Source organism: Alexandromys fortis, unplaced genomic scaffold (genome assembly GCF_014885135.2).
Source record: "Alexandromys fortis isolate MF-2015 unplaced genomic scaffold, M_Fortis_MF-2015_v1.1 scaffold_69, whole genome shotgun sequence".
In the NCBI taxonomy this organism is placed as follows: domain Eukaryota; kingdom Metazoa; phylum Chordata; class Mammalia; order Rodentia; family Cricetidae; genus Alexandromys; species Alexandromys fortis.
Window position 1 is genome coordinate 1,761,072 of NW_026067951.1, and position 23,980 is coordinate 1,785,051.

Genomic DNA, 23,980 nt, shown 5'->3' on the forward strand with positions numbered 1-23,980 from the left:
GAAATTGAAGCAGCACATTTTGTGCCGTGTGTATTTTGTTGCAATGTTTTAAAATGCTTGCACGAATAGAAAGAAGTCAAGCTGTAGAAGCAGAAAAGGATTTCAAAGCTTTCATGAATATTCTACCTGGCAGGTGCTGGAGGAGCTGACAAAGAGATGAAGTCTATTTCCGAGATGTTTATCTACCATTGCATGGCGGGGGTGTGGAAGGGGGGCGATCGTATGGGATCTAATAATATTCTGGGGGAAAAAATTAGTACCCTCCAACTTTCATTTCCTTGTTTTCCACAAGACTGTGTTTCTCTGTCGTGGCGCACAGAACAAGGCTTGATGCGTCCTTCACAAAGAAGCATTGATGGCGTGTCTGTGTGAATTGCCCTGGCACTGGTCACAGCCAAGTTCTGCAGGACCCACTGCCCCCATTCGACAATACACTCCACTGTGTGTAGCCATTTATGAAAGGTCAGAAATGAACTGAGAAATGGCTGGAGTCAAAAACATGTGGCCCTATAAATATCAGAGTCAGACGGCTCATGCATTTTCCCAGTCTCGCTTCTGTCCCCATCTAGCTGTGCCCGTCTTCATCTGCCGCTGAGATTCCTTGCGTTTAGTGGGCACTCCACCTTGTGAAGTTCCACAGAGGAGGCTGCCTTCTTCACCTGGTGACCTTTGTGCCCAGTCTGGTAGCACAGAATCATTAACGGAGTCTGGGTTTTTCCTAAACCCTCTATGAGTTCTTCTAGTGAGCCCGGGCAGCCCGTTCTGCAATGCTCTGTTTTATTTTAAGAATTTCCACTTCTCACTAGTGGCAACTTTGCCTGGTAACTGATTGCGACACCAAGGGTGTTCTGTGAGCCGAAGGGTTGGCAGCTTGCTTGTGGAGCCGTAGAGCGAATTGGGACAATCACCATGACTCTAGCTGCCAGACTGGATGGCTTTGAGACGACCCTGGAGCACCTGTTCATGGATGTATTTGTAAGTAAAGGCTTTTTATTCCCACGTGCAAAGATTGTCCCTGCCATCCTGAATGACCTAGGAATCATGTCCCCAGAGTAGCCGAAGCTTCTAGCTTGTAATTGTCCCATTTCCACACAACGTTGTTATGTCTTACTAATGTGCTATGGGAGAGCTGGGGGTGGGGTATTGTTCCTAGTGACACAGAACTGTCCACATGGATTAACGGACGGAGGTGTGGCATTTTGAATCAAGTGAGTTGCAGAAGTCTGAATGAATGGCCTGAAGAAACAGGAGAGATCACAACCCCTTTGGTATGGTATGCATTCCCTGGGAGAGCCAGATTTGTTTGTGAAAAGATCATTCCAGGGGTCTGTGTGTGTGTTGGGGCAAGGGGAAGGTGGGGGGAGGGGAGTTGAGGAATTTATAGTGTTCAAAATACTGATCATTCCCTGTAGAGAAAGGCAGATGACTGGGTAGCGTCGCTGATCCCACTGTCCACAGGCGGTTTTCAGGATTGATTTGATAAGATGAAGCTGGTTTGGTTTGATTTATTTTCCTTTAAGGCAGCTGACAGGGACACCCCCCTCCCGCTTCCTGCAATGATTTTAGCAATGCAACTCTGAAAAGCCCCTTCAACGGAGCTGCCACCCCAGACCAACCACGGGGGTGGGCTCCTTACACTTGGTTTGGGCTTGCGCTCTGAGTTACTGCTGGTGTGCAGGGGACTGCAGAAGCAGACTTCCAGGTGGCAATGCAGCTGGAAGGTGTTGGTGGTGTGGTCTTTCCAAGATCAACACTTGTTCTGCCAGGGAAGGCGGCTGCAGCGCCTGCTGTGAGGGCATACTAGTCTGTGTTTAGAATGAGGAAAAGGTTGGCACTTTTTGGCGATCTATCACTAGGGCCCTTTCGCGGGCTTTACAATGAATGGTGTATTTTGGCAAGCAGGAGAGTCTGGCGCATTTTTCTTATTATTAATTTATAATTTATCTTCAGATGGAGCAACTTTATGTTGGCAGAAGTCCCAGAGGGGCTTTCTCTTTTAGGAGGGTGTGGGGAGCCGAATGGCTGGAGTTTATTCGGAACATAGTCACGCAGTAGGAAGGAGGCCTGAAGGTAGAGTGTGTGTGTGGTAGACAATGGACAGAGTCCTCTGCATGTCTAGTCCAGGGCCATCAGTTCATAGAGAGCGAGACAGCAAACTAGCTTTGATGGCCAACCCTCTCTGCAGAGTTGAGGTATGGGGTGGTCTCCGGCATCGCCAAGGATCAGTAAGAGTTTGAGTGTCTCAGAGGGAAAAAATTAATCAGAAAATTGCTTTTCTTTAAGGACCCCAAGGACGTTACTGCATCCCCCTTGTTGCCTTGACTCCCCAATTTCGTTTCTATCCTCTCTGCATTCCCATGGTCTTGTTTCCAAGCCTGGCAGTGTTCTTCCTCTTCAAGGGGAGGAACTCTCATACGTCTCATCCTTTTTAATAATAATCATTTTAATTCAATAACTGCTTCTCGCTTAATTATTCTACTTTCCCGGTCCCAGTTGGAGGGTTCCTTCACCCATTCTTCCAGGAAGGCCAGAGGAGAACAATGAATGCCCTGCTCTCTCTGCCTCTTTCCCTCGGCACAGGCTTTCCCACAGAACCTTAGAGCAACCTTCTGCCCCTACCCCTACAGCTCCAGGGTTGCAGAGTGCAGTGATCAAATATGGCTTTTTACATGGGTGCAGGGAATCAAGACTCATGTTTTCAAGGGTGCGTCTAGCCTTCTTAGCATAGAATATGCTGTGTTGACACCATTAGGTAGGCATTGATTACTTGTTTTAAAATGCATATTATTCATTTTCATTGACAAATTGATTTGGGTGAGAACATCAAGATGCAAAAGAGAATTCTATGCTCTCTGTACTTTTCTCCACTTTCATTTTAAAATGTATTCACTTATCAGAGCATACACATGCCACAGTACATGTGTGGAGGTCTGAGGACCACCTGTGGGAGTCAGTTCCCCCCATCTGCCGTGTGGGTTCCAGCTGTCAACCTGAGATTGCCAAGATTAGCAGCAAGCACCCATACCATCTTGCCTGTCCTCTGCATTTCTTACCAAATTATAGAACCTCTTCTTGACATATTCATGACAGAGGCCACCTTAGTTATAAAAACTAAAGAATTCGGTGGGTGGGGTGTGAGGAGTAGGAGCTCTGTGCTCTAACTTTATTATAAGACAGGTGAGTCACACCTGGTGGTGCAGGCCTATAGTCCTGGCTAAAGTAGGAGGTTTGCAAGTTCGAGGTGAACCTAGCCTATAGTAAGTTAAAGGCAAGCCTGAGCAACTTAGTGAGATCCTGTCTCAAAATGAAAACTACAGAGTCAAAGATGAACTCACAGTAGAAGGGTACTTTCTTAGTGTGCACACGACTTGGGGTTCAATCCCTAATACCATAAACAAGCTCACAGCAACAAAACACACCATAGTATATAGTATATGGTGTGTGTGTGTGTGTGTGTGTGTGTGTGTGTGAAATGCAGATGTCCTAAAGTAAAGACTTATTTGCAGAGCAGACTCCTCATGTGGCCTGCACCCGGATGACAAAGGATGCAACGGGTACTGTAGGTGCTTCATGTGCCTCTTCCGGATAATTCTCCCCTTCCCCTGCTATGTCTCCCTGACCCCAACTTTGGTGACAAGCATTTCCTTGATGTTTGGTATAGCTTTTCCCATCAGCATGTAGCAATCCTAGAGAGGATTAGCCGTGGACTTTGAAGCCACAGACGCAGCTGAGTCCCCACCCTTGCCGTAAAAGCATTGTCTCAAATGTTTCATCTTTCAGAGAATCTCTGTTCTCATCAGTAAACGTGCAGCTCAGACTATTCAGCATCCACCACTACAGCAAAGATTTAAAGCCAGCTGCAGGGTGCAGAGAGGCAGCTAGGGTTAGGGGTGCAGAGAAGGCACTGGGCATGCTCATTTTCTTCTTTTCTCTCTTCTTCCTTGCTTGGACCCCTAGAATGGAAATCCATTGTAGGGATTTTACTGTAAAATCATCTCTCTTCCTTCCACTCCGAACTCTCCAGTTGTTACCACCTAAAGTGAACACACATGCACGCATGCACACACACATTATAATTACACGGCATTTGAGTGCTTTCCAAGCACAGCATCCACTCTCTGCATGAACTTGTCAACCTGTGGCTAAATCTAAATCTATCCTTAGCTTTGTTGCTGATGGGGATTCAACTCTTAGAGAAACTCCACTGCCAATCCCTTAGGGAGAGTGCTCTGAGCCAGATGACCTGTGGCTGCCATATATATATATATATATATATATATATATATATATTTCATTATATGTGCATGATATTTCGCCTATATGTATATCTGTTTACCACATGTGTGCCTGTTGCATAAGGAGGCCAGAAGAGGGCATCAGATCCCCTAGAACTGGAGTTATAGATGGTTGATAGCTACCAAGAGAGTGCTAGGAATTGAATCCAGTTCCTCTGAAAGAGCAAAGTGTTCTTAGCGGCTCCGGCTCCTGGTTGCCCTTTCAGATCCATTTCCCAGGAAGAACAGGGAAGAATGTCTGACAACCCGTAGTGATTGAGATTGGTATCCTAAATAAACAAAGAGGTGATTTGAAATCTGCAGGCTGGAATTTTCTCTTCCAGCCTTGCTAGGAACCACAGGCTTTCCCAAGTGAATCAAATTGTCTCGACCGGGTATTTGCACCAGTGTCCTGTTACTCTTGCCTTTCCTGTGTAGCTTTGAGCATGCTCTCTGGGATGTCATCCACTACCTCCAGAGCAGCTGTTTCTACGTCAACTGCTGCTGTCCAGGATTACCAAGGGACATTTGGGGTGGGTGGGTGTGCTCTGTAGAAATGCAAGATTTCTATAAGATGAGATAAGGGAACAACTTGGCACATCTTTTGTTTCACTATACCTTGTTGCCACCTAGCTGCAGCTGTGCGGCTGGGTTCCTGAGAGAACATGGCCCTCACATGCATGGGCACAAGCTTCCTCAGACAAATACATTACAACCAGCTATACCTCCATTCCATGGAATCTGATGCCCTCCTCTGGCCTCCAAGAGTAACTGCACTCACATACACATACCCCCACATAGAATGGTTAGTAAAGCATTGCTGTGTTGTTCTGCTTCCGACTGTCAGCCTCTGCACCTCTTGTCTCAGAAAATGAGAGTCATGTCACTCAGCTCTTACTTCTCTAGACGTATAGTTAAGAGGCGCTGCCTTCCACGGATATTCCAAGACCTCCCTATACGCCAAGGGCCCCCAATACAAACTGAAGAAAGGGATAACCAGAAACCAAGCAGATGTCTTGAAACATTCTTTGTTGTATTACGTAGCCTGATTATCTACACTTGACTCTGTCCTTTCAAAAGGAGGCAGGTGCCTCCAGCCCTCCCGTCTTGAGCCTGGCTTCTGCCACCAGCATTTCATGTGCGCCTTCTCGTGGCCGTCCAGGACCTTCTGATTATTATCCTGTTGTGCTGAATCCTTATTTGGCTCGAGCTTCCTGTAACATCGCTCCTTCTGCTTGCAATTTCATTTTGATTTTTATCAACATATGTGCGTGGCAACTTTCATGAACATAAACATTAAAGAACACTAGAAGGCTCATAAAGAAATACTCCAGCTTCCAATCCCTTCCTTCCAACCTCTGAGTCCCTCTCCCGAGGGGAAACTGTGTTCTTCTAAATGTTGCGTGTAATCTAGTGGTTAGCTGTAGTTTTCTGAATAATACATTGGCTTAGTTCCTGTGCTATTTCTGTGAAGAGACACCATGACCGAAGCAACTCTTACAAAGAAAACATTTAACCGAAGGCTTGCCCACAGTTCCAAAGGTTGGCCCATCACCATCATGGCAGGGAGGATGGCAGTACACACAGTGCTGGGGAAGTACTCATATCTCGGTCTGCAGGCAGGCAAAGAGAGAGCTTGGGCCTAGCATGGGCTTTTGAAACCTCAAATTCCACTCCTAGTGAGAGACTCCTCCAACAAAACTACACCTACTCTATCTATCTTTTCTGAGCTCTTCATTCTTTATCAATTAGATGAGCTTAAATGAGCTCCTTTCTTTCTTTCTTTCTCTTCTTCTTCTTCTACTTCTCCTTCTTCTCCTTCTCTTCTTCTTCCTCCATCTCCTTATTTTTGTTTTTTCTTTGTTTGTTTGTTTTTGGAACTAGCTCTTGTAGACTAGGCTGGCCTCCAGCTCACAGAGATCCTCCTGCCTCTGCTTCCAGAGTGCTGGGATTAAAGGCGTGCGCCACCAGCGCCCAGCTAGATGAGCTCCTTTCTTAGTGTCCCGCATAGCTGTCCTCTTGCTGTTTCTCTTGCCCATCATTTTACAAGCCCCTTTGTAATCTCTCCTGTGAGCAGTCCTTTTCTGGGAACTTGTGTTGTTCTCTTTCTAGGCTCAGTGTTCAATGGACGTGTTGAAGAGCATCATTTCCAGTGTTCACAAGAAGTACAGCTGCCCATTACTAAATGGCCATCCCATGGTTCTAATGATAGAACTTGTCTGGTGGTTGCTTGAATGCCGTGAAAAACCAGAGCTACATTTTCAGGCTTGACTCTTCTCTTAAATGCCATCTCAAAACATCCAGACACCAGAAACTCAGCATGCCCAAAGCCACTCAGCATCTTCCCAGACCTTCCTCTCCTCCCATGCATCTATCATGAGGTTAGGACCATCCTTCCCCTGGTCTCTTCAGATAAGAACTATAGAGGAATAATATTAAGATTCTAGACTTCACCTTTTCCTGTTTGAAATATGCAATAACCCTGTGACTATCTGGCTGGTCCCTTTTCTACCATTCAGCCCTTCAGAACTAATATCGCTTCCTTGATAAAAGTGGGTTGGAATGAGGTTGTCTTAATTACTGTTTCTATTGCTATGATAAAACACTATGACTAAAAGCAACTTGGGGACAAGAAGGTCATTTCACCTAACAACTTACAAATCTATCACTGAGAGAAGCCAGCGTAAGAACTCAGGGCAGGAACTGGAGCAGAAGGCATTCAGGAATGTTGCTTACTGACTTGCTCCTTGGGGTATGCACAGCCTGATTTCTTATACAACTCAAAACCACCTGCCCAGAGCTGGCACGACCCACTGTGAGCTGGGCCTTCTCATATCATTCATCAATCAAGAAAATACCCTACAGGGTTGCTCAGAGGCCAATCTGGTATAGGTGATTTCTCAGTCGAGGTTCCGTCTTTCCAAATGATTTTAACTTATGTTCAGTTGGCATAAAACTAGCCAGCACAGGAGGTCAATATATACTGTTCTATAGTATGCAGGTGATAATCTTGTCTTAGAGGCGTGCACACGTATGTGTATGTATGATGTATGTATGCAAATACAGTACCACACATGCCATAGCAAATCATAGAAGTCAGAGGTCGACAACAACTCTGACAACAAGTGTTGATACTTGCCTTCCATGTTGTTTTAAAACAGGTCTCTTTGTTGGTTTTTACTCTGTGTTCCAGGCTATCTGTCTAGAGAGCCCCAAGGGATTCTCTCCTGTCTCCACTTCTTTACATGGGTTCTGGAGATTCAAACTCATCTCCTCACACTTGGACACCAAGTGCTGGTCCCACTAAGCCATCTGTCCAGCCCCTTGCTATCATTGTTTACCACCCTTGTCTTCACACATGTGACTCAGTATCTCATGCAGTTTTCACAACTTGTCTTTATGTTATAGAGACTTCAAATGCAAACATAGTGGCGTAGGCCAAAGAGTTACAGAATCCTCCATTCATCCTCATTTGCCTCTAAGAATTGCTCCATTGAAAGTATTTCACCCATTCTGGCCATGAACTTGTACTGAGAAGCCCTTTGACATTTTGACATCTGGGTTAGTGGGTGTACGGGGCACACTCAAGATAAACCATATTCCCACGGCGTGAGGTTCAGAGATGCCAGTCTTTCTAACAAGGCCATGTTGCTCTCTCCCCTTAGAGTCATAGGGAAGTGGACAATAATCACCCTTGGCAGTAATGTATTTCCTGGGCATGGGAGAGAGAGGAATCATACACCATCATTAAAAGATCCCACTCTCCTTTGCAGCCCTGGGAGGTTTATTTCAACTATGAGGATCTAGTCTATGGATGAAAATTACATGTTTGGGGGCTGGTGAGATGGCTCAATGGTTTAGAGTCTGGACTGCTATCCTAGGAGACCCAGGTTCAATTCCCAGCACCCATATGGCAGCTCACAACTGTCTATAACTCCAGTTCCAGGGGATCCAACACCCTCACACAAACATATGTGCAGGCAAAAAAAAAAAAAACACATTAAATAAATAAATCATTTTTAAAAAAAAAAAGAAAGAAAGATTACATGTTCAAGCTCTCTGCCTGGAAAAAGGAAGCATACAAATAAGAAACACGTTTTAAAGTTGACCATTTGCCACCCAGCACTTAGCTATGTATCTTATATGCCTGGCACGAGGGAGCCACGACTATTGAAAATCAAAAATCCACATGTACCGGCTCAGCTCAGAAGTACTCCATATATATCCAGCTAATTCTGTGAAGTCAATACCACAGATAAGGGCATTATTTATTTTGCCATTCCAGGTGTAATTACACAGTTTACCCTGTGCAAAGTGCACTTCATAAACATGGCAGATCAATGCTAGTTATCAAAATCCATCCATAGCTGACAGAACATGAAAAAGGGCTTTGCAAAGTGATCTGGAAAGCCCATCTGCAGAGCCAGCCCCACAGGTCAGCTTATTACCTGCTTAATCACACAGGCATCCTGGCAATAGTATCGATTCCCCAGGACTAGGACATGACATCACTCTTAACGGCATGCGCAAGAAGCTAGCCCCGAACCATGCAGAAGAGCCATCAGCTCAGGCTGCTGCCTCTGAGTGACCTATAGCCGGCAAGGGAAAGTAGGGTGCTGATGGGGACCAATCATATCAAGGCAAGGTGTGAGGAGCTTTCATGCAAAAGAATGAAATCCTCCTGCCTGGGCTAGAGACAGCTCAGTCGATAAAGCATTTGCTTTGCACGCATGAAGACCCGAGCTCCATCCTGAGAACCCATGTAAACAAAAGCCAAGTGTGGTGATGTGCACTTGTAATCCAAGCACTGGGGATAGCGGTAGAGGGTGAAAACAGAAAATTGCCTGGAGCACACTTGCCAGTCAGCCTAACGTGCTGCAATTTCCAGGTTAATGAGAGACAATAAACAAAAACAAAAGCAAGGTGGGTGGCACCTGAGAAGTGATAGGTGAGCTTGTCTCCTGCCTCTACATGCATGCACACACATGTGCTGACATACACACACATGCACTTTCATTTAACACACACATACCTTCGCATAAACATAAGCCACACAGAGAGAGACATACACAGTTTGCTGCTTGTGAGCAAGCAAGGCCTCTGTTTGTTCTTGGTCCTTGAGTGAAAACTTAAACCATGTAGCCCAGCAGACCAACAGCCTTATGCTTTGTGGTCAAGGCACTCAGACAGAATATTGGTGACTGTCCGATGACAGGCATTAAGATTTTCCACAATCTCTACAGCTTAACTATTGCTTCAAGGCTCTCAGGAGACTCCAGGACACCTGATTATCTGGAGGTCTCTTTGTGACACAGACCACATCTTCCCCTGTGGTCTGGAAGAAGGTGATGTCTGTTTCCACTGTGATAGGAGGCATGCCTTGAGTTGATGGGATCAGGGGCCTTGTTACGGGTGAACTCATTCTCTTCTCCCATCACTGAACTGAAACCCACCAAACACCAAGTTTTCAAAAGACTAAGAAGGCAGGTGGCTCAGTGGTGCAGCCTTTGAGGACCTCCCATGAATGAAGCATGAATCTAGAGTCAACCACACACAGGGAAACAGAAAGATTGACAGTGAGGTTCGCAAAGGCTGTTATGGTTCCTGGGGCCACAGGAAGATGTAGCCAGCTGTGATACATTGCAGTGGCATGGGGAGTAAAGCGGCTAACCATTTACAGTGTGACCATGGGCGAGGGACTGCCCTTCTCTGTGCCTTCATGGTTCCATCTTCACTCAGGGAAAGAAGAGCACCTGTTACAATGATAAGACATTGTAATCAAGTACAACATTTAAAATGGTCCCTGCAAGAGAGCGTGCCACTAAGGGGGTTGTATCATCTCATCAGACACTCAGTAGGTGCCCGAGGACTGGATGAAGAGATATAGGCAACAAAAGGAAAGAATAAGCTCAGTTTGGGCAGGGCCAAGGCCCATATCAGAGAGTGTGGTACGGTATGCAAGATGATCACTGAGCCATCTCAGACGCAGGTTGACCCTTGGCCTTGAGCACCACACGTTGTCCCAGCAGTGACAGAGGAGCCAATCTGGGCAGACCCACCCCAGATCCTTTTTCTTTTTTGTCTCAACGTAGGGTTAAATGAAATGTCAAGTTCAGCCAACTAGTGAAAGAGGAGGCAGGAGGGTGATCCTCAGGTTAGGATCTTTCTGCTTTGTAGAAGAGAAAGCAGCGTTAGGGCTTGTGTGAGAAGTGGCCCTCGCAGGCTTATGCTTGAGAAGACTTGCTCCCCAGCTGGGGGTGCTGTCCTGGGAGGCACTGAACCTTTAAGGGGTGCAACCTCGCTGGAGAAAGTGGCTTGAGGGCTATGACCAGGCCCCACTTCCTGTCCTGTCTGTTTCCTAAGTGGCAACCAAAGTCAATTTCTCTCCCTTAACTTGTCCCTTGTAATATAGTAAGAAACACAAACCTAAGAAGGATCCCATATTCCGATTGTGAAATTGTCACCCAGAAGGGCCCCTCGGCTCACTTCTCCAGCTCCTTCCTCAGCTCAGGGCCCTTTGTCCCTCCTCTCAGCATGCCCTCAATCTCCAGAGCTTCCATTTGGCACCCCATCTGCACAGTGTCCTTCAGTGCCTTCCTCCCACAGGAAGCCACCCTGCCTGTTGACCTGCTTCCTCACTGCTCTGTCAGGGGCACAAAACAGAGGGGACAGTTCACTGAGAGCCAGCCACTTAATGCTCTAAGTGAGAGTGTGGATGTGCAGAACGGCAGGGAGCCACCAGCGTTCATTAGCCCCGGTGTAGCTTGTAACATGTACCAGTATGCTCATTGCTCTGATTCCGAGCTGTGTTTATGCAACTGTGGGTGTGTGACAAGCACACACAAACATAGACAAATACATACACTATCATACACACAGAGACATGTACTTACTCAAACAGACACATACATACAAACACCTAAATTCATACTTATACACAAACACATACATACAGTCATACACACACACACACAGAGAGAGAGAGATTCACAGGCATACATCAGATGATCTCTTCCTTTCTTCCTGTCTCATTCCACCAAGGCTGGTGTCATAAACTGCTTTCAGTCCCACAAACCGTTACCCCCATCTCCTCTTTCACACCCAACTGTTAGTGACCTGGAACATGGCTTTGATTTGATGCGCCTTGCTTTGGAACACGGAGAACATTGATTTTCTTACAATGCAGTTCACTTCATCCCCGAGCGGCTTCAGTCCAGACTTTCATGTAAATGTTCTCCTCGAGACTGGAAGGAAATGTTCCAAGTAAACAAACAAAACCCTCCATCAGCCGGATGCGTTGGCTCCTTGAGCCATCAAGGGCAGCAGCCTGGGGGAACTGAACCCCTGAGCATGGCTGCCCCCGCACTCCAGCCCCACACCACTCATTCTTGACACCTAGCCCACGGCAGGCATCCTGCCTAGCTTGCCAGGGGCCCTCTAGACTGCTATACACACGGCCTGGGGCCATCCTCTCCTAGTGAAGATAATGCGCTCTTTAATATAAAGTTGTTCCAACCCCTTCACACCATCCTGTTCATTCTCTTTCCCAAGGTCAGTTCTTTGGGCCATTGTATCTGGACCCATTGATTCACAGAGCCTCGTCCTTGCCTGTGTGACTGTTGCTTTCTTCCTGTCACTTGGCAGGCAGAGGACAGTGAAAAACCGGAGGCTGCCACTCCTCTTCCTCCTCCTCCCCTTGGCTCCATGGGGACCCAAGTGAACTTGGCATCCATGTGGTCCAGTCCTACCATAGGTGACCCCATTTCTGAGCTCTTCTTACTCAGCTCCATTTCGAGCCCCTGAGGCGGGGCCCCACTGTCCCTTCCTTAGCATTTTGGGGGTTGTCTATGACCTGGACTCAAGCCTGGATGTCGTGATGGCAGCCGATTGGGAGACTTTGAAACTGCTCATCTCCCTAGTCCTCTGACCTTGAAGCTCCAGCGCTCCTGCAAGCCCATGAGGAGGTTTGCTTTTCTAGGTTGTGAAACTGCCACGAGCTAACAAAATGACCTGTGACAGTTGGCAGTAGAATAGGCCGAGTTAGACCCTGCAGTTACTTCGGTCTACATCTGACTTCTTGCCTGCCCATCAGTGTACTCTGGTCACCTTGTTTTTTATATGTATGTTTCCGTTCCTTCACCTGTGAAACACAAACAATGGAAATCGCTTCATTCATTGAGAATGGAACCCTCCCAGCTGGTTGTCTGGCAACTCAGCAAGCATCCATCCCTTCTCCTCCCCTAAAGTGGTCCCATCAGGTAAAGTATGTATGCCTGTCTCCTCCTGAGAAACATACTTGTGTTCTAATAGTGAAAATAAATAACAAACATAAATGTTGTAGATTCAGCAAGGAGCCTGAAATGTGCAGATCTCAAAATCAATGGACAGACCAACAGATGTTTCTGGGCAAGCTGACTTCTCAGCCTTGAGGTCAAAAGAGGAGGCGGGCATTTTTCTCCATAGGGACTGGGGAAGGGGGGCTCCGTTGGTGGGAGGAGACACTTCTCCTTATAGAAAGCATGACCGTGCCCCGCCACATTGGGGAGGGTGTGGAATGTGCTGCAGTGTGTGTGGGGGGGGGGAGTCTGGCCCAGAGTTATTTTGATTTCCATTAGCATTCTCTTCTATGCGGATTTAGCCATAATTGAACACATGTGCTCCTGTTTTATTTGCACTTAGTTCATCAAAGTGTCCCTTACTGTCTGAACTGCACCGCCAAAGCCTTGAGTTCTTAGTGAACCCTCCATTAATACCCCTGGGAAACAGGAAGTTGCATTTACTGAAATATAAATAAATTCAGCTCTCAGGGGCTTTGCTGGGGCCGGGGTCACAGGAGAGGCAACCATTCACTGTGTCCTCTCAGAACAAGCTGGAAGGACACAATCCCCTAGCTCTGGACAGACGACTGTTTGGAAAACACACCCGTCCTTTGTTCAAACCTGCGACACCTTCAAGTGCCATTTAGGAAAAGCCTGCAGGTTCGGATGAACAACTGAGTATCGGTGCAGATTTATTCTCTGCTCCTGTCTACTTTGAATCTGGGCAGTGCAGGCAGGAAGAGAGGAGGAGGACAAATGACATGTAACCTAAAACCCCTCTCCAAAGATATCCCTGGGACTCCTTCTGTCCCTCCTCTCCCCTCTCGCTCACCCTCTTGCTCACTCCAACCGCACACATGGAGCCAATTACGGACAAAGCCTGATTGTTGTGCGTTTGGACTTTCCCACGTGGGCTCGCTGCTTTAACTGCCTCTTACTGTGTGTCTGCATGGGAGGACCCTGCCCACGGGTGCAGCCCAGCTCCCCGCATCCCGGTGCCCCTCTCCTCCGAGGCTCCCTGCTCTAATTCATTCTCTAGCAGCAGAAAACCCTTCTTCCCTTCACACCCCCCCCCCATTTCCTATTAGGTTTTGTCTGAATAAACAGAACTTTCTTTTTCATCACTCTCCATAAACCGAGCTCTGGTGTGTGGGGAACAGAGAAAAGCTGGTTCCCAACGTGCCAGTGGTGTCAGGATAAGCCCAAGATCTCCACAGAGGGAGCGAACATTGCTTTCATGAGAACGAGGGCAGAGGATGTGTGTTCGTGTGTGGAACTGTGTTCAAGAGAGGCAAACAGAATTCCTTACATCCTGGAAAGCTGTTACTTGTGATTTTTCTCTGCCGTGGAAGAGAGCTGGTTCCAGGGGATGAAGTGATGAGGAGTGGGGGCGGGTAAGCTAGTGCCACAGAAAGTTAAAACATTAGCCCACTTGGACCATCTGTTGGAATTACACCTCGTTCAGAAAAGAATTGGCAGATGTGGATGAAGCAGAGCTTGAGTCGTTTTAATGCTTTGTAAAACCACACATGACTCGCTGCAGACGTAAACCTGACGGTCCTAGGGTCAGTGAGGTGTCTGGGTGGGTAAAGGCACTCTCCATGACCTGAAGACATTGAGTTTGATCCTTGGGACCAAAAGGTGAAAGGAGAAAACTGATTCCTGAATGTTGTCCTCTGACCCCTACTGTGGCATTCCTCAAACCAACATGACCTCTCCCCTTGCCCCCGGTATACAGTGGCACACAAAATAAATAAATACTGTCAAAGTTTCAAACAAAAAAATGTTCTAGGCACATTTGCACAAGGCGGTGGCACAGGTAACTCCTTTGGCTTTGGTCTGATTCATCTGAACCATGGATGCAAGGATCGCAGAGATTTCTACCATCCCTCCCACCCCTCCCCCACCTTGTGTTCCTGCGGCCTGTATTCACATAATTAATTTGATGCATACATTTTCTGTTGGAAGCAGCGGTGGGAAAAACATATTCCTGTCTTATGTTCAGTTTCATAGAGGTAATTTATGAATCCAAAGAGACCCCCAACTCCCACATGCACCGTTGCTAGTCTTCAAATATTTCTCTGATGTTAGGAAGAAAATGAAATCAGAATGCAGGATTCTGAACTAATCTCTGCTCCAGATGTGGGGGAGATTCCTCTTAGTCCTTTTAAGGTAAGCATGTGACCCACTGTACAGCCGAGGGGCTTGGGCGTCACGTGGTGGCGCGAATAACGTGTCTGATACAGCCTTGATGAGACAACTGACCTGGTTGCCATCCGCAGCCCAGAGAAGCAAAGTTGACATTTCTGGATCACTGTCCCTACAAGCCCCACTTACCCACTCCTGGGACAGCAGGTCTCGCTGAGCCAGCCAGCGCTGCGGGGACAGCCAGAAGGAAGCTGAAGGTGCCGCTCTACACAGCTGAAGTTGGAGAACTTGGGCTGTTTTCCTTTCTCCCCATCCCCCACCTCTTAACCAGCTACATCTTGACTCACAGGGTCTAAAGGAAAACTCTTTCAGCTTTTTGATATTTGGGAAACCTCCCGAAGACCACAGCTTAGCACGAATCTAGCTCATCTCCCTCTTTGCTAGCGACACCCCCCCCCACACACACACACACTTGCTCACTCACACCATGGTAGTTCAGACAGCAGTGACTCCAAACAGACCTCAGAGACTTCTGAAAATACCGTATGGATCTCTGAGAAGGCGCAGCGTGGAGAGGGTAAGCAATGTGGCCACGGCCGGCCGGCTGTTTGCTTTCATTGAGCAGTTGTTACAGACATGGAGATGTTGATTTCATTGTGCTCGGAATTACTGCTGCTACTGATGTTTTCCTGAGCAATTCGATTTTCCTGGGGCTGCAGATTGTGATCCTCTCTCTCTCTCTCTCTCTCTCTCTCTCTCTCTCTCTCTCTCTCTCTCTCTCTCTCTCTCTCTCTCTCTCTCTCTCTCTCCCCCCCTCCCCCCGAACAGATAGGGATGAGAATTCTGACAGAAATGGTAATGTCTGTCAGTTGCAGATGCTGATGCCAGAGGGGAGATGAAATATGACGGGGGACCTGTCCCCCTCCCCCCCGGAGCTGGTTGAGAAGTGTCAGGGCTCGAGCCCGACTGCTCCGGGGCTCGCTGAACTACTCAGTACAGTAGCGATTCCCTCTGCTGAGTGAAAAGGGGGTGAAGGTGCTGTCGAGGGGCTTTGGAGCCTTGCTGATGTCAGTTATGAAGCTGGTTGGCTAAAATCCCCTACTCATCCTCATCCGTGTGTTATTTTCTTGTTGCTTTTTCTAACCTAATGCTGTCCTTTGGGTCTGTTTGTTCATAATACCGCCGATTTTGGCTGGAGTGATTGTTAATTTCCTGAAAGCATGTGCCCTTCATGGTAGTCCCTGGCAGAGAAGAGCCTATAAAATAATAAGGGTTTGTCTTTCTTTATAATAAGAAATACAGTTTTGAGGGTGGCTGTCGTGAATGCAAAATGAGCTGGTTCTCTGAAAGAGGTCATCTCAACGTGTGGGGATTAGGACCTACACCACCATGGGGAAGGGTTATACTGTGTGGCTTAGAAACCTCCAGACTCCCTGTTGGGACCCTGACAAGCCCTTCCATGAACTGGATGTCTACATCCAAGTGTTAGATTAAGTATAAGCCAAAACCAACTCAAAAAGTGAGATAGATAAGCTATCTAGCCCCGCTCATGAAAGGGAGCAGACCTTAATTCAAATGGCTTTTTCTGGCTGGACTGCTTAGTAGTTAAGGGTTGTTTTTTTTTTTTTAATTTAAAGAAAACCTAATTAAAGGTTCAGCATATGGAGGACTGTCTAGAATATCCAGGCAGGATTGTGTTTCTGGCTCTGGTAAGTTATAATTTTTTTTCTATTTGAATTTTTTGAAAGGGCATTGCCCATTTTGGTTGTATGTGGGTCTTCAGTTCAGTTTGAAATACATTTCTGTGCTCAGTATCAGTTCCGCCAATGAATGTGTAGTAAGCACCTACTGTATGCTTCATTTTATAGCTCTGGAGCATGGGAATAAAAACACACAAATTTATCCATCGTCTTTATTTGTTTGTTGACCTGTTTCTTTGTTTGGAAACGCTGTATTACTCTGTAGAACTCACTGTGTCATCCAAGCTCCCTTCCAACTCATAGCAATCCTCCTGTGTCAGCCTCTCAAGTGCTAGGGTCACGTGTGAAGCCAGACATCCCAGCCGGGGAATGTGGTTTTCAGTTACAATGAAAACCCTTGCCTCTGTGATAACCAAGCCTGTGTAACATGTTTTATTATTGAAATATTTATTCATAACTTCCCAAATGTAAATCATGATTCTCAGGGCTGGGCAATATGGCAATATAGGAGAGTATTATGCTGCTTTTTAACAAACAAACAAAAAAAATCCAATTACAGGGCTGGAGAGATGGCTCAGCAGTTAAGAGCATTGGCTACTCTTCCAGGTTCAATCCCCACAACCACAGGGCAGCTCACAACTGTCTGTCTGTAACCCAAGTTCTGGGAGATATGACACCTCACATTAATGCACATAAAATAAAATTATTATTTTTTAAAAAATTTAGTTACCTTGAAGCCTCTCTTTGTATCATTGAAACCTCCAGATGGGCACTTAATATTTAATATAAATTTGCATAAATGCAGGGGTATGTACTTACCACTTAGTTTTTCACTGTTCACCATTTAAAACAAATCACCAATACAGGAATCCAAATATGACCCATCACATACCTGTTGACATGTGTGTTTACAAGTAAGGAATTACATTTGAATCATATACAACTTATTTCTTCCCTTGAGTAGCCACCAAGGTTCATGGCCTTAAGAGATGGGTCAAAGGGCTCTGGACCCTTCAAAGCAGCCTGTACTTCCTTGAAGTTTTTTCTTTCTGCTGATAACTTCCCTTGGATTCTCAACTTCCTATATCACTCATGGAAAACAAGGTGTTCCAGGTTCCAGGAACACAGATGCCAAGTCGCTCATCCTCCCTGAGCCAGGAGCACCTTCATGCTCTCTTCCTTCTAAAGCAGGTGCTTTACTGCAGTGGCCAAGGAAAAATGAAGTAAGGAAACCTTTTATATGGCCCAATTTGGGTGGCTGAAGTTTGTGATTTGAAATTAAGGTGGAGATAGGCTTGTAAGGTAGCTATTACCACCTCAATTCTCTGCTTTTGTGACAGAAACTGAGTAACGTGTATGTCTTTCCCACCCTGAGATTTGATCGTTGATACCTCTGAACTCCTGTTTCAAGGACGTCTCCAGCTGTAGCCTGTCAGATTTCATGCTCTGATTTCCCAACTGAGAGGGACCCAGTGCTTGATCCTCTAGTGGATTACCCTCTAAAGCATAGACCCACAGGCCCAGAATGCCCTGGGTATTTCTGTTCTCTTGACAGTCTTCACACCTTGAATCTAATGTGCCCAAAGTGGAATTCAGCACACACCAGCACCACAAGCCTGCCCCTATACAGACAAAGTATAATCAAAAATCGGTGACCATGGATACAATGCACAGCCAGGTCCTTCATTGTTGTGCCAACATCATAGAGTGTACTCACACAAGCCTAGATAGGATGGCCCACTGTATACCTGAATTATGTACATACAAGCATGCACACTGCAGCCTCTTACACCTAAAATCCTAATGTTAATCTCCTAATAATGCAATATTAAATCAAACACAATACAGTACAATGAACTGGAGGAAAGAGATGAACATGAGTCATAGGAGGCTGCTGCTGGCCTATCACAAGACTTCATTTTCTAGCCAGTGATGGTGCTTTAATAAATAGAATGGCTACAGTCTAAGACAGTGATAAAGGGTAGTGATAAGCCAGTAGGGTAGTCATCCATGGTCGCTTTCAAGTGCCACATAATGTGTAATTGTCAGTGCTATACTTTGATATGATTGGCAGTGAGCATTTTTTGCAGGAGGAACAGATGAATAGGACAATTCAATCAATGTGATATTCGAGACATGGTTTCCCTGTGTAGCCCTGGCTGTCCTGTAATTCACTCTGTGAAACAGGCTGGCCTCAAACTCAGAGATCCACCTGCCTCTGCCTCTTGAGTGCTGAGATTAAAGGTGTGTGTCACCATCACCTGGCAAGATCCCTCATAATCTTACAGAATATTTTGTAATAGACAAAAATGATGGTATGGGGCGTGTACCCAAACTACAACCCAGGTATCTTCCTGTCTTGTCCATTTCCTCTGTCTCCCTCGAACAGCTACTGTGTGTGCTGGCATTTCTGATTTTGATCTCTCTCTCTCTCTCATCTCGCAACTCCTCCCAACAGCCAGATTAAGACCGCCGTCATGTTTTGCCCACATGCTGTCTTCTCATGGTTGCTAGCCTTGCACCTTCTTCTGTAGTCTTTTCAGTTAGATTAGGGACAGTTATATCACTGTGTACATAAAGCGTTTCAGTGGTTCTGTGCCTCAGGCCAGGTACCAATGCCAGATTAGAATCAGGACCCTGCTAAGACTGTTGTCTCCCTTCTTCCCCTTATTACTCTTGGGCTGTACTCCAACCACACATGCGCATATCCTACAGCCTTTAGAGTACCATTCGCTCTGTTGCATCGAGGCCTTTGAACATTCTTTCGTTAGCCTGGCACTTGATGCTTCCTCCTCCCACTCCTTAACTTCCTATTCCCATCCTTTTGTATGAAGTTCATATCCTATTGGAAGCCTTCCCAGGTGCCCCATCTCTAACCCAAGTCTACAAAAGTGCACTTCCTGCAAGATGCCATAGTGTTCTGTACTTCTCCCGCAGGAACACATGTCACCTGCATTGAAGGTGCCATTTTCATGGATAATAAACTCCCTGAGAACAAGTCACTTGGTTCATAACAGGAATAGTAGAAATATCTGATCTCAGATTGTCCATCCATTTTTTTTACATCAGTAGGGGGACTCTAGATGAAATCAGTCAAGGCAGCCAGCCATGCCCAACACAGATCTAAGAGACCATCCTATTCTTCCTGAAACAGAATGGCCTAATCTAGCTCAGTCTAAGACATAAAATTAGGGCAGGGGAGACAGCTCAGTTGTCAAAGTGCTTGCTAGGACCTGAGTTCAATCTCCTCAGAACATGAGTTCTGAGGAGAACCCATGTTTTATTTTGTTTTGTTATTTAAACAGTTGCAATCTCAGTGTTGGGGATTAAACAAATAGAGAGGACCTAATAGAGTGGAATAAACTATTCTGTGGATGTGAGAGTCAGTGAAATCTGGGAGACCCTCATTCTTTTGCCTGAGAGATAAGACATAAATAGGAATAGCCTCAGTTCCCAAGCTGACGTCCTGGAAGTCTCATTGTTGCTGTGGCAATCGTGTTCACTCTCACGTGTTAACACAAATCAAAAAAAATAATAAAAAAAAGAAATGTTCTTTCGTATTTATTCTGGACTCTAAGAGCACACACCTCTAAGTGGAACAAGGTGGGAGCTACTAGACTAACTCAAGCTAAACATCTTCCACAAAGTCGTATAAATTTGATCATTTTATTGGGAAGAGGGAATTCTCTTTCCCTACAATTATTTGACTAGTTTAGGTGAAAAGGTCTTTGTTTTTTTTTTCCCTCTTGGAAACACTGAGATGGTGTGATATTTCTGGAGTGGTATTTTTAACACAGCATAAATTAAACCTCATGGCACCCGCAACATTCATTACTCGATGTGTTATTCCAGGTTGACATATTGCCAGTCTATTATTTTGCAAACCATTACATTATCCCAGCTGCTAAGCTGCATAACTTAAGGATCCAGAATACAACAGCATCTCTGTGCTCGTGTGTGTGGTGCTTACATTTTGAATGTATTCATGCAGGGAAGTGTGAGACACTACCCAAAACACATCCAGCAGACAGCTCTTAGTGGATATTTATTACCATTGAAAGCAGACAGCCAAGAACTATTCGGACAGATCAGCGTATTCACATGTATTATTATCCAGCCCCCTCATCCAAGAACACTCTGGTTCTTTCCATAAATATACGCCTTTCTGTAGAAAAAGATCGTGGACTCTCAGGGTCTCCAATTCTCTGGTTCACAGAAGGCATGAAAGGTCATTTTCCCCTTGTTGTTAGTGATTAGGATTAAATGGAAAATAAAAGTCGTGTGTGTGTGTGTGTGTTTGTATATGGGGGTGTCTGAGGAGGCCACAACAGGGTATTGAATCCTTAATTCTGGAGGTATAGGTAGTTATGAGCTGCCCTACATGAATGCTAGGAACTGAACTCCAGGTCTTTGCAAGAGCAGTACACACTTAACCACTGAACAATCTCTTTGGGCAGGTTCTGTTACTGGCTGGGAACTCATCAAGTAGGCTAGACTAGCAGGGAGGCTTAGGGGAACCCCAGGAATGCATCCGTCTCGAGCTCATCAGCTTTACGTTGGAAAGCTCTAAGAAGTTTTGCAGGTTTCCCGTGCCTACACTGTGCCCAGACCAGAGTGCATCTCAGTGGAAGGCATCGGTATTTAAATCTTCCAAGTGATGCCACTGAGCAGCCAGCATTAAGAACACTGCTTCAAAGTATATGGTGACAAAGATGTATCCCCCGTGCCAGCTTAAGGAACTGAGATGGTTCTTGTGTTTTATGGTACTACCATCTGAAAGAGGACTGGATGGGTGGATTGGGGTGGGTTTCTTTGCTTTGTTGTGGTAAGATGGTCCAATGCATGGTTCTTGATAAGAGAAAATTCAATTTAATCTTCTTGGGAGTTGAGTCTTTATTCCTGGGCCATCCTTGGCTATGCTAGGCTATCCTCAGCAGTGCTCTCTTTCTTAGCAGTTAGACCACACCTTTTGTAGTGAGGGAGTGTGGAACAAGCAGGGTTTCTTTCTAGACAAGTCAAGATCCCAAACATTGATCTGGTTATTCCTACCTGCTGGTCTTCTCCAGTGAAGAGCTGTCTGTGTTTATTTCAGTCCTCTATAATGAAGACATGTTTACGGAATCATCCAACTGTTCTTAGAGCATATCTTGTAAGTGCTTTGAAACAGAGCTCTTAGGTCCTAAAAGCTTGGGGCATGTTCAAGCAGCCTGAGTTTCTTAGATCATACAGTTGAAATAAGTCCATTGTGTATATGTTTGTGTGTGATGAATGCAAACATGTGTATGCAGGTGTGTGCACACATGTGGAGGAGAGAGAGGCCACTGGATTTCCTGTTGTATCACTTTTTGTTTAGTCCACTGAGGCATGACATCTCACTGAACCTAGAGTTTGGAAGCCAATTAGCCTCAGTGATCCTCCTGTTTCTACCTCCATTGCACTGGGGTTACAGACACATGTGTAATCATGCCAAGCTTTTTACATGGGAACTGATAACTCAAACCCAGATCCTCATGTTAGGCCAGAAAATCCTCTTGCCTACTGAGCCATCTACCCGGGCCCAGAAATCCACTTTTATTTGTATTAATTCATCAATGGGCTTCAGAGATCAATGTTGTTTTCTGTACAGAAAACAGTATGGAAGAATCGATGCCATGAACATTTGTTCTCAAATCTAGGAGTAGATGAGCCACATCTGTGGAATACTTCTCCACTGCCTTCCACCTCTTCCACTTCCTCTCCTTTCTGGTCTTCCCTTACTGGTCAGTTTAGCTTTTTTCTCTCTGCTGTGACGAAATAACTGACAAAGTTAAGGAAGAAGGACTTCTATTGTGTCACATAAGAAGGGCTTCTATTGGGTCACATAGAAGGGCTATTGTGTCACATAAGAAGGGCTTCTATTGGGTCACATAGAAGGGCTTCTATTGGGTCACATAGAAGGGCTTCTATTGGGTCACATAGAAGGGCTTCTATTGGGTCACTTAAGAAGGACATCTATTGGGTCACATAGAAGGGCTTCTATTGGGTCACTTTAGAAGGGCTTCTATTGGGTCACTTTAGAAGGGCTTCTATTGGGTCACTTTAGAAGGGCTTCTATTGGGTCACATAAGAAGGGCTTCTATTGGGTCGCAGTTCAGAGAACTGGATGCCGTCGTGATGAGGAAGGCATGGTGGTGAGTGCATGAGACAGCCAGTCACACTACATCAACACAGGAGTAGAGAGAGATTAAAGCTATCAGTTTGCATGTCCAGAGGTGTGTCTTCCAAGTGATTCTCTATTCCATTCAAAGATGATCAAGATTCATCTTTGAAGTCCTGACACACGGACATCTTGAAATGGTCCATGGAGAGAGAATTTATCACAGTGAATCAGCAAACATACAAGTTAGAGCTTTTGCTCTCTCAGAAAGTCCCTACCTAAACATTTACTGGCATTCCCTTGGCAGATGGTTGAAAGTCACATGACTATGAGAAATTTCCTGAAGAATGTGTGTGGACAGATACAAAGGCATATCAGAGGACTGGGCCTTCCACCTTCCAAAGTTTAGAGGCCAATACAATAATGATAAACTAGAAGAAAAAGGGGAAAACAAACAGCAGGGATCAGCCAATGAGATAGAAGAGAATTAAAGAGGAAGTCTGTCCTGTCCATATGGACCGAATAGGATTCTTTCTCAGAGCCGTGGGATGTAGGCTACCACCTGAGAGGTAGTACAGCAATGGACAGTTATCAGGAAAGAGCTGTCAGGGGGATGCTGGGAAGGGGGAGTAAAGCAGGTAAAAGAGGGGGGCTCTCAAAACAAGCTTTATTTTCCCCAAGGACAGTCCTGGACAGAGTAACTGGAGACCATGATGGGGTCTGAAGGGGTCAAGGTATGGCGACTAAGATGGCCAAGAATATTTTCCCTGTGGTACAACAGAAGCGCAGCACAGTGGCTGATATTTTTATTTGCAGTGGGCATAATATGTGTGTGTGTGTGTGTGTGTGTTCAATGTTGGGCACATGTCTGAGCATGGAGGCCAGAGGTCAGCAGCAGGTGTTCCCCTCAATTAGTCTCCAATTTGGAGACAAGGTCTCTCACTGAACTAATGACTCACTGATGCAGCTAGACTGGCTGGGCAGAAGCTCCAGGATTCTCCTGTCTCCTCCTCCCCAGTGCTGTGATTAGAGGCACATGTGCTGCTCCTCTGCTTCATTTATTTATTTATTTATCTTTTTCTCTTTTCTCCTCCTCCTCCTCCTCCTCCTTTTTGGTTTTTTGAGACAGGGTTTTCTCTGTGTAAGTCCTGGCTGTCCTAGAACTTACTTTGTATACCAGGCTGATGAACATATAGAATTTACAGAACTTACCTGTCTCTGCCTCCCAAGAGCTGAGCGCCGCTGCTGCTGCTGCTGCTGCTGCTGCTGCTGCTGCTTCTTCTTCTTCTGCTTCTGCTTCTGCTTCTGCTTCTGCTTCTGCCTCTGCCTCTGCCTCTGCCTCTGCCTCTGCCTCTGCCTCTGCCTCTGCCTCTGCCTCTGCCTCTGCCTCTGCCTCTGCCTCTG

At 45.9% G+C, this 23,980-nt stretch overlaps 1 protein-coding gene and 1 long non-coding RNA gene across 3 annotated transcripts in view; one reads left to right on the forward strand and one right to left on the reverse strand.

The window, feature by feature from the left end:
- LOC126506705 (uncharacterized) overlaps nt 1-23,850 on the reverse strand; it is a 76,337-nt gene extending 52,487 nt beyond the window's left edge. Inside the window, exon 1 of the long non-coding RNA XR_007593313.1 lies at nt 23,789-23,850. This is a non-coding gene — a long non-coding RNA (uncharacterized lncRNA). The remainder of the gene's footprint in view (nt 1-23,788) is intronic.
- Frmd4a (FERM domain containing 4A) overlaps nt 15,060-23,980 on the forward strand; it is a 312,601-nt gene continuing 303,680 nt past the window's right edge. Inside the window, exon 1 of one of the 2 annotated variants that reach the window (XM_050150459.1) lies at nt 15,060-15,317. In XM_050150459.1, coding sequence (XP_050006416.1) covers nt 15,228-15,317 — 90 coding nt within the window. In that variant the 5' untranslated portion in view covers nt 15,060-15,227. The remainder of the gene's footprint in view (nt 15,318-23,980) is intronic. The other variant, XM_050150454.1, reaches the window with a different exon arrangement.